General features: G+C 44.5%; 1 protein-coding gene across 4 annotated transcripts in view; it reads right to left on the bottom strand.

The window, feature by feature from the left end:
- The window catches only part of INPP5F (inositol polyphosphate-5-phosphatase F), a 138377-nt gene that overhangs the window by 91329 nt on the left and 30999 nt on the right, over positions 1 to 16049 (bottom strand). The window contains exon 1 of one of the 4 annotated variants that reach the window (XM_054521416.2): positions 9583 to 10506. The exons of 2 other annotated variants lie outside the window; for them this stretch is intronic. In XM_054521416.2, coding sequence (XP_054377391.1) covers positions 9583 to 9679 — 97 coding nt within the window. In that variant the 5' untranslated portion in view covers positions 9680 to 10506. 4 annotated transcript variants of the gene reach the window in all.

Below are 16049 nucleotides of genomic sequence, written 5' to 3'. Positions count from 1 at the left end.
TGATCTGCCCACCTCAGCCTCCCAAAGTGGCTGGGATTACAGGCATGAGCCACTGAGCCCGGCCCACAGAATTTTAGGCTATGTAATTTGTTAGGAGAAATAAATATAATACTAATTTAGTTAGATGTTGGGGGATGAGAGCTGCTTCTTCAAGAAAAGTATTTGGAAGGTGCAAATGGGAGTAAATGACACAGCTACACAGATGAATTCTGGAAGTCCCTGCCTAGAAAAGAGACCGTTACTCTGCTGAACTCCCGGGTCCACCCACCACAGTTGCTCCCTGGGGGAAGGGACATTCTTTAAGCTGGAAATAAGAGAATGTTTATATCTGGCATAAAAACAATGTATAATGATACTGTGAAACATCAATATTATACCTGCAAATTACTAAAATTGAGAGCATTATGGCATGTTTTAAATTTCCTAACATTTCAGTTAGATAGCTGCTTCAAATTGTACATATTGACATTGCAGAAATTGTGAAATTTGAAATTCAGTGTTAACTTCAAAGTGAAAAGCTGTTCCAAAGAATGAGATTCATAAAGAAAATTGGCTTAGTATTTTAAAGTATCCCACTATCAAGTTAAAAAAATGCAAGGGTAAACTTGAAGGAACCTGAAATTAAAATAAAATACCTTAAAAGAAAAAAAAATCAGGGAACACTGACCTAAAATCAACCTGTATTTCAGACTTACCAAAGAATGTGTGGATGCTGTTTTGTGAATGAAAGCAGATCCCTTAAGAGTCTCCAACAACCAGAAAATGAGTCATCCTAAAAACATGTGATTTAATTAAGATACTACCAGTATGTCTTGTGAAGGTACTGTAATGCTGAATGTTCAGTGTTTATCCTCACTTTAAAAATATTATTTATACATTATCACTTAATGTATTATCAATAGCTACTGATAACCTTTAACAATTATTAGTTCCCTATGTTGTTAAACATACTGATTCAAATGTTCTCCTCAGCTCAATTATGGGCAGCTGACACATAATGATTATGACTTACATCAGCTAAGGACTTAGATTGACTAAAGGCTCTGTGACATTGCTGCTACTTCTCAAACTTCTGTTTGCAAAGGTAGATTTTTAAAGGTTATGTTTTAAAATATATTTGAACAGGAAAAGAACCGTTTACAAAAAGACACACAGAGACATAGTAACACAGCTTGTAAAGATCTAATGCATTTAATTCCCCATAAAACCATGCCAAAACAAGGTTGGACTATGATTCTGAGAATGTACTGAAGCAACAGCAGATTAATTCTGCTATTGGGTGCAGTGGCTCATGCCTGTAATCTGAGAACTTTGGGAGATTGAGCAGGAGGACTGCTTGAGGCCAGGAGTTCAAGACTAACCTGCCAACACAGTGAGACCCCGTCTCTATTATTTAAAAAAAAGAAAAGCCATGGTTTGGGAATGAAAAAGGAAGTACAGCTTAAATTACAACTTTCCAAATTCATTACCTTAAGAACCTGAAAGTAACAACCACCTCAAACAAAGATTAGATAAATCCTTGGATAATGCATTCATAATGCATCACCAAAGAAACGTGTTGGCAATGTGTTGGGATATACCCCAAACTAGTTTGATCAAACTAGTTTGATTTTCCAGTAGTCCAGTATTATCTGCAAATACATGAACAAATTCCATCATAAATCACAAGGACTAAAATTAGCAACAACAACCTTCTCTGCATAAGGGCCGGTTTGGAAAAAACAAAGATGTCTACGGGTCCCATTTATTTTTATTCAGAAAGAAAACAAATTTAATGAATTCCACAGGCTTAAGAGTGAGATTCCTGCTTCACTGAATAAAATGACAGTGAGAAATTTGCATGACTTTTTTAGGTGGCAAGAGAGGCAGTATGTTCTAGTCTTTTGTTCTTATATTCTCCCTTTAAACGTCCCTACAACCCCTTTGCTGCTTAAACTATAGAAGGTAGACCAGGGACTAGAATTATTTCAATTCATTCAGTGCAACTTTCACAGAAAACCTGCTATGGGCCAGGTGCTAGGGATCCAGCAATGAGTCTCGTCCTCTTTCTCCGTGCCGGGGGGTGTTTAGGCCAGGCAAGTGGGACAAGCAGGGACCTGAACCAATGCAGCCAGGTTCCCCAAAGACCAAGCTGTCAGTGCACCTTAGCTTCTGGCAGCTTCATGATCTACTCTAAAAAAACTTGATACTACCTCTCCTCTAAAGCATGCCTTTGGCAAGTCCTGGCCTCTGCTGGCCAGGGCCTGGCCAAAACACAAGTGTCTAAGGAACCAGTGATTCTACAAAGGTTCTCCCTTCTTTGAAGGTAGTTTTGCCCTACAGGCTTCTCCTCCATTTCACCTCTGCTGTGCATGCTCTGAAAGGATGTCTATGAAATTGGACCTAGGACTCTTGAAAAGCTACACTGAGAAAGGCTTCAGGTTGCTCATCACTGGAGGAAATAGTTCCCAATGAGTACACATACCAATGTTTCTGCTCAAAGATCTCCCCTGTATCTATTCCCTTCCCAAACTGCAGATGTTCCAAACACTTAAGAAGAGAAACCTGATCAACTGACCATACCTGGAAAAACTACTACTAGTCAATTCATTACATAACAACATTCCCTGTAACTATATGAATTTTGCAAGAAAGTCAGTGCAGGCATAGGGTTAACGAACAAACCAGTTATCACATTATTAGCCTTTTCTTTCAGCATAGATCCTTCCTCAGTGTGCTTGCTTTGGCATTTGAGAGGCTATTTAATTCTCTATATGGGCTACACTATAATGCTTACGATAGCTAAAGATACATTTCAGCTATTACCCATGAAAATATAAATCCTATCACTTTGTAGTCAAGAAGGTAGAAAGGTTCATAAAGCATTTTTGTCAATACTGAGGAAAATTCGGTTTTAGAGTCAAACACTGGGTTAGAGCCTGGCTCTCCCTCTGTGAACCTGGGCAAATTACTTCTCTGTGCCTCAGTTTCCTCATCTGTAAAATGAGGATAATAATGAAATCCTCCTCCCAAGGTTTACTGTGGAGATGAAATAAAATAATACATGTAAAGGTCATGGAACAGTGTCCGGCTCAGAAAAGTACTCAGTTGCAGCTAGGATTACAGGCCAGTTGCGGTGGCTCACGCCTGTAATCCCAGCACTTTTGGGAGGCCAAGGCGGGCAGCTCATCTGAGGCCAGGAGTTCAAGACCGACCTGGCCAATATGGCGAAACCCTGTCTCTACTAAAAATAGAAAAATTAGCCAGGCGTGGTGGCAGTAGCCTGTAATCCCAGCTACTCAGGAAGCTGAGGCAGAGAGAACTGCTTGAACCCGGGAGACAGAGGTTGCAGTGAGCCGAGATCATGCCATTGTACTCCAGCCTGGGCAACAGAAAAAAACTCCATCTCAAAAAAAAAAAGAAAAAAGAAAAGAAAAGAAAAGTGCTCAAGAAATAAAAGCTGTTATTATTAGCTACTCTTAATCTCAGGTGATGATGTAGACAACAAAATATACACAAAAACCTCCCTCAATCTGTAAAACCTGATTGCAAAAATTGTCAGTCACCTTAGAAAGACTTTGTACTCCTGCCAGGCGTGGTGGCTCACGCCTGCAATCCTAGCACTTCGGGAGGCTGAGGCAGGCAGAATGCCTGAGCTCAGAAGTTTGAGACCAGCGTGGGCAACGCGGTGAAACCCTGTCTCTACTAAAAATATAAAAAATTAGCGAGGCATGGTGCCAGGCGCCTGTAGTCCCAGCTACTCAGGAGGCTGCAGCACGAGAATCGCTTGAACCCTGGAGGCCGAGGTTGCAGTGGGCCAAGATCATGCCACCACACTCCAGCCTGGGTGACAGAATGAGACTGTCTACACTAAAAAAAAAAAAAAAAAAAAAACCACCTGTCTTATTTAAGCCAAAAATGGGTGGGGTGAAAACTGTGTAAAGATAAGTCTTTTCTACCTTTAAATGGAAATGTACAGTCATACAAATATGTACATGCATAAAAATAAACATACAGACCTATTCAACCCAACTGTTAGCCTGTCAGCAATATAAAATATGGAGTAAAAAGTAGTACAAGATATAAAACTAGTAACCCATTATAAAGGCTGAAGACTAAATAAGAAAAAACCTGGTTATTCAACAACAAAAATGATCAGAAAGATTTTGTAAGCCATTTAATATGTAATTTAAAGTGCCCTATTAAATTCTGTCATGGTAATTTGCAAATTTTTAGTAAACATGATTTTTTTTTTCTGAGACAGTCTCACTCTGTTGCCCAGGCTGGAGTACAGTGGCGCCATATCAGCTCACTGCAACCTCTGCCTCCCGGGTTCAAGCGATTCTCGTGCCTCAGCCTCCCAAGTAGTTGGGATTACAGGCACCCGCCACCACACCCAGCTAATTTTTGTATTTTCAGTAGAGACGGGGTTTCACCATGTTGGCCAGGCTGGTCTTGAACTCCTGACCTCAAGTGATCCATCCACCTCGGCCTTCCAAAGTGCTGGGATTACAGGCGTGAGCCACCATGCCTAGCCACAAACAGAATTTTTTAAAAAGATAAAGTTCAAAATCCTTTTTTTTTTTTAAGTAAATACCAAATGCCACAAAACTCCAAATAAACAGAATCATTTCACAAAAATGATTCCTCAAAAAAAAATTCCAGGTGGACTTCAATTCCATAATTATGATTTCTCATTCGAAAAAGTTAACCTCATATGACATAGTAAAAATAATTTCATTATCAAAAATTAACTCTAAGAAGAACAGGAAAATTTTTTAACGTTTCTGTGAATTCTAACTAATACCTAGTATCCCTCAAAAAATTCTTCAGGCCGGGCGCAGTGGCTCACGCCTGTAATCCCAGCACTTTCAGAGGCCGAGGCGGGCGGATCACAAGGTCAGGAGATCGAGAGCATCCTGGCCAACATGGTGAAACCCCATCTCTACTAAAAATACAAAAAATTAGCCAGGCGTGGTGGCGCGTGCCTATAGTCCCAGCTACTCGGGAGGCTGAGGCAGGAGAACTGCTTGAACCCGGGAGGTGGAGGTTGCAGTGAGCCAAGATCACGCCACTGCATTCCAGCCTGGCAACAGAGCGAGACTCCCATCTTAAAAAAAAAAAAAAAAAAAAAAAAAGTTCCCTGGGATTCATCATTTAGAGTATCACCTTTCCATATATAGTTTCTATGTTTATGAATGTTATGTGTATGACAGATGCTTTGAGATCTCTTCTTGGTCGCTCAGTCTCAGAACAGAATGTGAATTATTATATAATTTACACACAACTATAAATTATGTAATACTGTCATATCAGACAAAGCCACAAGGACTAGAGGAAGCAATTTTAAGACCAAAGAGATAAGACCATATCAGCATTCCCCCAAAGTGGATTGTATTATATTTCTTTTTGAATCTTTAAATTACAATTCTTATCCTGAGACATTAGACTCTACTGTCAGAAGATTACTGAATGTTTACACAGTGCTTTATCATTTTCCCTGTAGAAAATAAAATAACCAGGCCGGGCGCAGTGGCTCACACCTGTAATCCCAGCACTTCGGGAGGCCAGGGCGGGTGGATCACATGAGGTCAGGAGTTCGAGACCAGCCTGACCAACATGGCAAAACCCTGTCTCTAGTAAAAATATAAAAACTTGCCAGGCGTGGTGACAGGTGCCTATAATCCCAGCTACTCAGGAGGCTGAGGCAGGAGAATCGCTTGAACCTGGGAGGCGGAGGTTGCAGTGAGCCGAGATTGCACCATTGCACTCCAGCCTAGGCAACAAGAGCAAAACTCTGTCTCAAAAAAGAAAAAAGAAAAGAAAAGAAAAAAAAGGAAAGGAAAGAAAAGAATCGAAATATTTTTCTCTGGTAGTCATTATCTTACAATAGGGATAAGCATCTATCAAAAAACAGTGCTATATATGAATACAGACTACTCACTACCCTTAAAAAAATTAGAAACACCAGAAAAGAAAAAATAGTTGGTTTTTTAGCTAGGAGAAAAAAAAAACGAAAAAGTTTAAATAATGTTAAAGAGGAAAGTAAGGAATACTACCAAAAAAGATATTTTAAAAGCCCAGTGTGGTGGCTCATGTCCGTAATTCCAGCACTTTGGGAGGCCAAGGTGGGAGGATCACTTGAGCCCAGGAGGCCAAGATCAGCCTGAGCCATACAGTGAGACTCCATCTCTACCAAAAAAAAAAAAAAAAAAAAATTAGCCAGGCGTGGTAGCACACACCTGTAGTCCCAGCTACCTGGGGGACTGAGGTGGGAGGAATAGCTTGACCCGGGGAGATAGGGGCTACAGCAAGCCATGATCACGCCGCTGCACTCCAGTCTAGGTGACAGAGCAAGACCCTGTCTCAGAAAAAAAAAAAAAGAAAAAAAGATAATGAGATAATGCTACATCAGATAGAAATATAACACAAGTGCAGGTGTACCTTTCCTCATATTTCCTCATTCAAATGGACAGAGATTTTCCACTCCAATTAAAATATATTCAAAACAGCCCTAAAAAGAGGCCGGGCACAGTCGGTCAAGCCTGTAATCCCAGTACTTTGGGGGGCCGAGGTGGACAGATCACCTGAGGTCAGGGATTTGAGACCAGCCTGGTCAACATGGCAAAACCCTGTCTCTATCAAAAAATATAAGAATTAGCTGGGTGAGGTGGCACAAACCTGTAGTCCCAGCTATTCAGGAGTCTGAGACAGGAGAATCGCTTGAACCTGGGAGGCAGAGGTTGCAGTGAGCCGAGATCACGCCACTGCACTCCAGCCTGGGCAACAGAGCAAGACTCTGTCCACCGCCTGCCCCGCCCCTTCCCCCTCCCCCAGAAAACAGGCCTAAAAAGAGCAACAAACATAATACAACATCTTATTTTTAAGGCAATGATATTACTGAGAGAGAACTTAGACTTAACTTTAATTCAGCTCAACTCAAACAAAAACACCTTCTGTGTCCTAAGTACTCTAAAGCCTAGAGACACCAAGATGAGGAGTAAATACAGCCCTTGCCTTGGAGAACACACCGGGACTTCCCACTGGGGAAGAAGTAGGCAAACTTTTATTATGATGATGCATAAGGGTTAGAATTGAAGTGTCCACTAAGTGTAGAAAATGCCTGGAAACACAATAAAGGTGGCCAATAATTCCGCCCCAAGGATGAGGGGTAGCATCTGAGCTGGGTTTTATAGAATGAACTAGATAGGAAAAGGGGTTGACAATAACAAACATTCCAAGCTAAATAAATGAGTATTTTAATCTTAAATATCATCATTACTTATCCTTCTGATGTCTCTAGAAAAAGGAAAACTCTTGTTTCAGGTTGTTCAATAGCCACGAATGTAAAAACCACGATGCCCACAAGCTTTTTTGAGCTTATAATACCGCCCTTTCAAAAAAGAAAAGGACTTAGTAATCTATTCAGCTAAATAACCAGTAGGAAACAATGAAAGATTTTAAATGCTGTCACTACAAACAGCAGCAAAACTTGCCATAAAACCACAGGGGAAAAGTCCAATAAAATAAAGAGAATTTTAAATGATTCCATATATAGAAAAAGATCTGAAAAGCACTTATTCAATTAAAATGACATTCTTAAATAGCCATTAGTTAGAAAGGATCTTCAGTCCTGGACAGGAAAAACTATGGGAAAATCAAGTGCATGGGATTCTTTATTCCCTGGCTATTCTGAACACCTTAAGATCAAAACTGGCTGTTACTTCTGAAACATGGCCTCTTCCTTCCTCTAGACATTTGGTCTACTTGGTGTGTGGCCCGCTATATTCTAAAAAGTATGCTAATCTCAAGTGCAAAGGCTATAGCTACTTTCCTCCCCAAAAAAAGTTTTAAATTTGCCTTCTGACGTGGACTTTGGATAAACAGTAATCCAAATTGCATGCCTTCATCCAAGAATCTAGGGGCAGGTTAGCCTTTATAGTTCTAGAAACTGGGGTGTAGAAAACTCTGTTGTCAGATGAGTGGGAGACGATCTTAAGTCCCATCCAGCTCTAATAGTCTAAGCTTTTACAATCCAAGGAGTTGACTCTTTTGACAACCTAGGAATTCTGAAATCTGCTTTACTTCAAGCTGTACTGAAGCCTTACCCAAATTTGGGGGAGTGAAAGGAAGGAAGGGGAGAAAGTCAGGCAAATGGTCAAATCAGAGAAGAGAAAGACAGAAGACTGGCCAAAATTAGCCTATCTACAACAACTCTATCCCGAGATCATCAAGAACTTTATCTGGGCCAAGGAGTTTATCCTCCATTCTGAAAAGAGGAAATAAAACGTAATAGCAAGAAAATATAGACAGAGCCTGGGAAAAAAACAAGTTATTCTTCACTGCTCTGGCAAAGGAACTAGTAGGCCTTCCTAAGAAAGCAGTGGGGCCTGCCCAAAAGTGTTCTGGAGGACACAGAGACAGTGTCTCAACTCTAGGCTGTGACCCCGAACGAGTTACTAATAACCTCTCACTCCTTTCTCCTCACCTGAAAAAGAGGATCCCACACGTGTCCTGTAAGGTTGCTGTGGGGATTGGAAATAATATATTAAAGGGCCTGTCCTTAAAAACCATCCTATAACCGATACCACGCTGTGAACTGAAAAGCTCATATGAACCTTTTATCCTTTTCAATTCATATCACGTAATCCTTCTGTCTAGACTGCACATGAAAATTACAAGTAAGTCTGAAAAGCTCTGGCTCCTTCCTTAAAGAACTCTATCCTCTCACTTTTCCTAAAGTGAAAGAATCTCTGAGTGATACGGGAAAAGGATTGGCAAGGCAAAAGGGGCAGGTGCCACCCAGCCCCATCTTACAAGAAACTGGACTGTCAGCGCTCTGAGGCCAGGGACTGCTCTGTTTAAACCACGACTGCACACACATTTTCCTAAAGCAAGTTAATTGTAGACTTAAGCCTCTCCGAACAGCTTAAATGACACCCAAACATGGACCCACAATACATTTTGTGTCGCACAACATCAAGTCACACAAAAATCTCAAAATTATACATTACAATACAGTTTAATTGTGCTGTGGTATTAAAGTCAAAGACAAAGGCTTTAAACCGAGTGCCTATGAGGTAACCACAGTGAAGTCACACCTTTATAATAAGGGACCAAGAACACACGGGATGGCAACAGGGAGTGAGTGTCCAGCAGAGCCCTCGACGGAACTGGCGCAACCGCTCCAGATCGGAATTCGAACCCAGAACTTCTGGCGAAGGCCATGTAAGAACCACTCCAAGGAGGAAGAGGCCTTTACGGCCAGGTGCACCTTGCTGGAACTTTCTGCCGGAGGGGACCCCCTCCCCTCGGCCTGGGCCCCAAGCCCCAAGGGCGGCCGCGCGACGCGGTGGGAGGGACGAGGGTCGCCAGCCCCTTCTGCTCCGCACTGGGGTAGGGGCTCGGCGCTGCCCTCGGAGAAAGGCCAGGCTCCTTCCAGTCAGGGAATAATGACAGCTCGCGCGCTCGCAGCCCGCCCCGCCCCGCCTCGCCTCGCCAGGCCCGCAGGCGGCTCCTCCCGCCCGGCTGAGGGGTCCGGCCGCGCCCCCTCCTTTCCCCGCCCCGGCCCGGGGTGTCCCCCGCCCGCACCGCCAGCCTCACCGGGTCGGAGCTGGAGGCCGCCGTCGCGGCGGCTGCACCACAGCGCGCGCTCGCCCTGCTGCAGGATGTAGTGGTCCTTGGCTTGGAAGAGCTCCATGCCGGCCCCGCGCGCCCAGGGAGGCGGCGGCCCGCGGGCGGCGCACGGGGCGTCCTAGTCGGTCGCGGCCGCCAGAGCCCGCGCCTCGGGGAGCGGCCGGGTAGGAAGCGCGCCGAGAAGCAGCGGCAGAGGGAACGCCCCGGGGGACCCGACCGGTAGGAGGAGAACGCGCGCGCCGGCGGCCGTAGAGGCCTCTCCCCCCGGCTCCTCCCCTTCCCTGGCTCCACCCCGGGCCCGGCTCCACCCCCTCCGCTGGCTCCTCTCCCCGAGCGCCCGGCTCCGCCCCTCAGCCTCCTCCTCCTCCTTTCAGCTCCCTCCCGCTTCCTGCCCTTTCCTCCGCCTTCTCCCGGGTGTCTCCTCCCAGCTCCTCCCCGCGGGTCTTTCCTCCTCCCTCTCGTCCTTCCGCCCACCCCTCCCGCTCTTGCCCAGGCCCCTCCCCCGGCGTGCCCGCCTTCCTATCGTGGTCACCGGTGGCAGCTCGGGAGCTCGGCCGAGTCGGGCTGGGCTGACCGCCTCCCTCCGCGCGGCCTTGGGGACAGGCGTCCACTGCTGGGGCTTCTCCGTGCCGGGAGGCGCTCACGCTTCATCAGGCCCTCTAAAGCCAGGCCGAGTCCTGAATCCAGCCCCACACCCGCTCTCCCGGGGCGGTGCGGGGTACGTTCCCCGTGGGCCTGCGCTGCCTGCCCGTACCGAAACCAGGCGAGACCCCGGGGCCTGGCTACAGGGGTTCATCCCCAGCCAGGCCCACAGCCAAGCGGAGGCGTCTTCTGTTTTCGTATTTCCTATTAGAAGTTTGACAACAGGAGGCATTCAATAAATGCACATCAACGAGGGAAAGCATGTAACAATAGAAAACACACAAGCATTAGCAGCACGGGGCTAAAGAGCGAGGAGGAAGGGAGGAATGTACAGGTGCTGCTGTGTCCCGAATTAAGCAGGGCGGGTTGGAGAAGACTTCACAAATGGAGCCAGTTAATGAAGCAAGCGGAAGGAATATCGTTTGGCGAGGATAAGATGAATGGAGACCCCTCTCGGGGAAGGAGGAGTCTCCCCCAAACATCCTTGAGCTCAGTCTGTCTTGAAAAACCAGTTGATATCCTGAACAGAATGGGTCTGGGGAATGAGGACCCCACTTCCGGGGCCAGTTCAAGGACTATCTAGCTGTGTGATCTTGGGGAAGTCTCTTGGTCTCAGATGGTGGTTGAACTAATGACCTTTTATTACACCCCCAGTTCTATAAATCAGTGAGTCTTTCTACTCCTAACTCCTTGCCTTCTCTAATGCCTGAATCGGAAATAAGAGAAAAAGACAAGAGAAGTAGGAGATGAGAAAAATAAGGCAATTTTTTTTTTTTTTTTGAGTTTAGGAGCGGAAGTTTATAGGCAAAAGAAAAGGGAGAACAGCTGTCTCTTTTGCGAGAGAGAGAGAGGAGTGCCCAAATGGGACTTCTCAGAAAGCAATACTTTTAACCTTCTGCTCAAGTAAAAGTGAGAGGGTACAAAAGCAGGAAGGAGTTCCACATGACTAATTATTCCAGCCCACAGTGTTGAATTTCCATAGCACAGAAAGTCCAATGATAACAAAGCGTCCTGGAATCTTTTCTAAGTACCATGCCTCTGTGCTGTCCAGACACCTCAACATAAAGGTCGAGGGAGGTGGTTACTCTATCAAGTATTTGTGATGTGATTTGGAGAAAGAAGGTAATGAAGCTATAAGAAGCTTTAGTGGAACCATCGGTTTCAGATTGATTGTTGAATTCAGCCATATGTTGACTTAGCAAAAATGAGAATGAGAAAATCCTATGAAGACATTGTATCCTGCAAATTATTTCATTATTGTTTTATGAATTACATTGCCAGATGTGAAGAAAACAATGCTGTTGTAACTGTTTTAAAACAATTAATTAGTTCATTGAAACTTTTCCTGATGTTTTAGATCAGTGGTTCCAACTCTGGCTGCCTATTAGAATCACCTGGGGAATTTTTCAAACATATCAATGCTTGGACCTTAGACCAATTAAATCAGAATTTAATTGGGGTGGGGCTCTGGCATCAGTTTGTTTATTTTTTCTAAGCTCCCCGGATGACTTTACTATGCAGTCAGGCTTGAACACCACTATTTTAAGTGAAATTAATTAGTAAAATCTGCCTGACGGCAGCTTGGAAAAAAAAGCAGTCAGTCATTAACTAATGCCATCATATGGGCTTGGTTACCTGTAAATGCAGAGTTAACAAGCAAAGTCTTTAGGAGAGAGGAAAACATGGAGGGGAGATGCTTCTGTAATCTAACTGACCCCAATACACACTGCTGTCTCCCTCAGGCTCCAAACACATGCTGTGGGGTAGGCACAGCTCTAGCCTGGCTGAGCAGAGGGAAAAGAGCACATATATTCTGTCCCTGGTAGATGTCACATCCCCCATCTACTGCCACAGTTGCCTTGCCTTGTTTCTGCTATGAACTTCCTGAACCTTGGCCACTGCAGCCTCTCCACTCCCTGGCTAGCCTATCCTCGGCCTGTGGCTAACTTGCCAGCCTCATCACCCTCTTCCACCTTCCTAATTCAAGGTCCTCCTGCCCTGATGCCACCCAGGTTTTAGTGGAAAGTTCACGTGATATTGCTCTCCTTTTTAAACGCGGATGACCATCATGCATATTATGTATCTTCTTTTACATGTATGGCATATATATGCTAATTTAAGTATAATCACTAAGGAGTTTGGTTCTAGCCAATTCTGTGTGATTTTGGTCAGTTAACTCAATCTCTTTTGGTCTCAGGGTCCTTATTTATGAAAAGAGATGATCACTAAGTGTTCCCTTCCAGTGCTGAAATCAATGTGAGGAAATGCGTCCACGTAGTTAAACCTACACAAATAATGATGGTAAATAAGCCAGCTGTGATGATTGATTTAACCCTTCAGTATCTCTGAGATCTTTGGATTAGATTTTGGTATCCTCTGGTGAGATTTGACTTTAACATCATGTCCTGTCTACTTGTCCATAGTCTTGTTTGTTGTCTGTGATAACTTTCTTCAGTCTTGTCTATGAGAAATCTCCCAAAAGAAGAGATTTATATTTATATAAATATATTCCCCCCTCCCCCAGCCTGCCTGGAGGCTGCTAATATTGCAGGTCAGCAGTCCAGGTGGCTTAACTGTTTTTTTTTTTTTTTTTGAGATGGAGTTTCACTCTTGTTACCCAAGCTGGAGTGCAATGGCGCAATCTCGGCTCACTGCAACCTCTACCTCCCGGGTTCAAGTGATTCTCCTGCCTCAGCCTCCCGAGTAGCTGGAATTACAGGCATGCGCCACCACGCCCAGCTAATTTTTTGTATTTTTAGTAGAAACGGAGTTTCGCCATGTTAGCCAGGCTAGTCTTGAACTCCTGACCTCATGATCCACCCGCCTCAGCCTCCCAAAGTGCCGGGATTGCAAGTCTGACAGGTGGCTTAACTTTAGGGTTAAGGGCCCAAAACACTCACAAGCTGTGATGGTGAATTTTATGTGTCAACGTGACTAGGCTAAGAGCTGCCCAGAAAGCTGGTAAGGCACTATTTCTGGGTATGTGTGTGTGAGGGTGTTTCTGGAAGAGATTAGCATTTGAATTGGTAGACTAAGTAAAGAAGACTGCCTTCACCGATATGGTGGTCATCCAATCCTTAAGGACAAGAATAGAACAAAAAGGTGGAAGAAGAACAAATGTGTTCCCCGTTGAACTGGGTTATTCATCTCTCCTGCCTGCAGATATCTGAGCAGATATAGTTCTGGGCTCTCAGACCCAGATTGACCTCCCTGGTTCTTAGGCCTTTAGGTTTGGACTGGAACTATACCACAGGCTTTCCTGGTTCTCCAGCTTGCAGAAGGTAGACTGGGACTTCTCAACATCCATAATCTCATGAACCAATCTCTCATCATAAATTTTCTTCTATATATGCATATATATTCTATTGTTTCTGTTTCTCTGGAGAAACATGAGGACAGAATGCAATTGTCTGCTTTCCCAAAATTTGTATGTTGAAATCCTAACCTGCAAGGTGATAGTATTAGGAGAGAGGGCCTTTGGCAAGTAATTAGCTCATTAGAGCACTTATAAGAGACCCCAGCAAGGTCCCTTGCCCCTTCCACCACATGGGGGCATCTCGAGGAAACAGATGTTCATCTAAGAACCAGAGAGCAGGCCCTCACCAGACACTGAATCTGCCAGTGCCTTGATCTTGAACTTCCCAGCCTTCAGAACTGTTGGGGAAAAAAAAAATTCTGTTGTTTATAAGTCACCCAGTCTATGGTATTTTTTTGTTAGCCCAAACAGACTAAAACGCAAGTCAAATTTTTACGTTTGGCCAATCAACAGCCAATTTCTCATGGATTTATCAGCCAGCAAACTTATGCTACCTCCTCACATAACTTCATCAAGGATGGCTGGAAATTGTACTGTTGGAGCACTTTGACACATATAAAGTTCTTCAGGCTGGGCAAGGTGGCTCACACCTGTAATTCCAGCACTTTGGGAGGCCAAGGCAGGTGGATCACTTGATGCCAGAGTTCAAGACCAGCCTGGCCAACATGGTGAAACCCCGTCTCTACTAAAAATACAAAAATTAGCCATGCACGGCGGTGGGTGCCTGTAATCCCAGCTACTTGGGAGGCTGAGGCAGGAGAATCACTTGAACCTGGGAGCCGGAGGTTGCAGTGAGCCGAGGTGGCGCCACTGCACTCCAACCTGGGTGACATAGAGAGACTGTCTATAAAATAAAATAAAATAAGATAAAATAGTTGAGAAGCACCACGGACCAAGAAAAAGGAAAGTCCCTCAGGAGGAGACTGTCATGTTGGCCTAAAAGAGGCCCTTTTATTTAATGTAGAAGACCACCCTTTTTTCACTTCTTTACTTTAGGGGTTAATAATTACTGGCTTTTTAATTGTACAGCCTGATAAAATTGTCAAGGACCTACTCAGGAGGCTGAGATGGGAGGATCACTTGAACCTAAGAGTTCAAGGCTACCGTGAGCTATGATTGAGCCACTGCACTCTAGCCTGGGCAGGAGAGCAAGGAGTGAGATCCAGTCTCAAAAAAAAAAAAAAAAAAAAAAAAACGGGGGGCCAGGAGTGGTGGCTCATGCCTGTAATCCCAGCACTTTGGGAGGCTGAGGCAGGCAACTCACCTGAGGTCATGAGTTCAAAACCAGCCTGGCCAACATGGTGAAACCCCAGCTCTACTAAAAATACCAAAAATTAGCAGTGCGTAGTGGCGGACGCCTATAATCCCAGCTACTCAGGAGGCTGAGACAGGAGAATCGCTTGAACCCGGGAGATGGAGGTTGCAGTGAGCCAAGATCACACCATTGTACTGCAGCCTGGGCAACAAAAGCGAAACTCCATCTCAAAAGAAAAAAAAGGAAAGAAAAGAAAATTTAGGCCAGGTGCGGTAGTTTACACCTGTAATCCCAGCACTTTGGGAGGCCGAGGTGGGTGGATCACCCGAGGTCAGAAGTTTGAGACCAGCCTGGCCAACATGGTAAAACCCCATCTCTACAAAAAAAATACAAAAATTAGCTGGGCATGGTGGAGCGCACCTGTAACCCAGCTATTCAGGAGGCTGAGGCAGGAGAATTGCTTGAACCCAGGAGGCAGAGGTCGCAGTGAGCCAACATCATGCCATTGCACTCCAGCCTAAGCGACAAGAGAGAAACTCTGTCTCAAAAAAAAATGCATTGTTAATCACGTTAGAGATTTTTCAAATAATGCTTTGCACTGCACAGAAAAACAACAGGGGGATGTTACTCTGGTAGAAAGTTGGTACGTCCTAAAAGCTGCCCAGTGGATTTTGAACCTATTGTTACTTCTCCTGGTTAAAGAAAATAATATCCTACAGTGTTTCACCATTTCATAAGAGTTGCACTTAGTGACAAGGAAACATGGGGTTTTGGTTTTCCTAATAGTGCTGTTCTTTCCCTTCAATTTTACAGCAATCCTTCAACGAGACCGAGAAGTACAGTGATGGGATGCATGTTGCAGATGGGGTGTTTGGACAGCTTCTGACTACAGAAGCAAAGGCATGGGGGTATAGAGGCGGGGGGCAGGGGGGGCGGTGAACGAAGCATGAAATGTGATTTGCAAGTTTCCAAGATGGCGATTTTAACTATGATGGGTAACCAGAGACCAGCTGCAAAAATGTGGCAAATATATTTTAAAAATTTGGCCCTCACTCTAATTTCAGGATTAGAGTGCTGTTGCTGCTTCTGAAACCCTGCAAGATTTCACATTTCAGTTACTCCCAAGCAGCACATCATTTCTCATGGCTTTTCTCATTGCTATTCTCTGAGTTAATCGAGTGAGGGCTCTAACTTGTAGGTATGATGCTTATAAAGCTACAA

Source organism: Pongo abelii, chromosome 8 (genome assembly GCF_028885655.2).
Source record: "Pongo abelii isolate AG06213 chromosome 8, NHGRI_mPonAbe1-v2.0_pri, whole genome shotgun sequence".
NCBI classification, from domain to species: Eukaryota; Metazoa; Chordata; class Mammalia; order Primates; family Hominidae; genus Pongo; species Pongo abelii.
The sequence above is the reverse complement of the archived record's forward strand: the minus strand, read 5'-3'. Positions and strand labels throughout refer to the sequence as shown.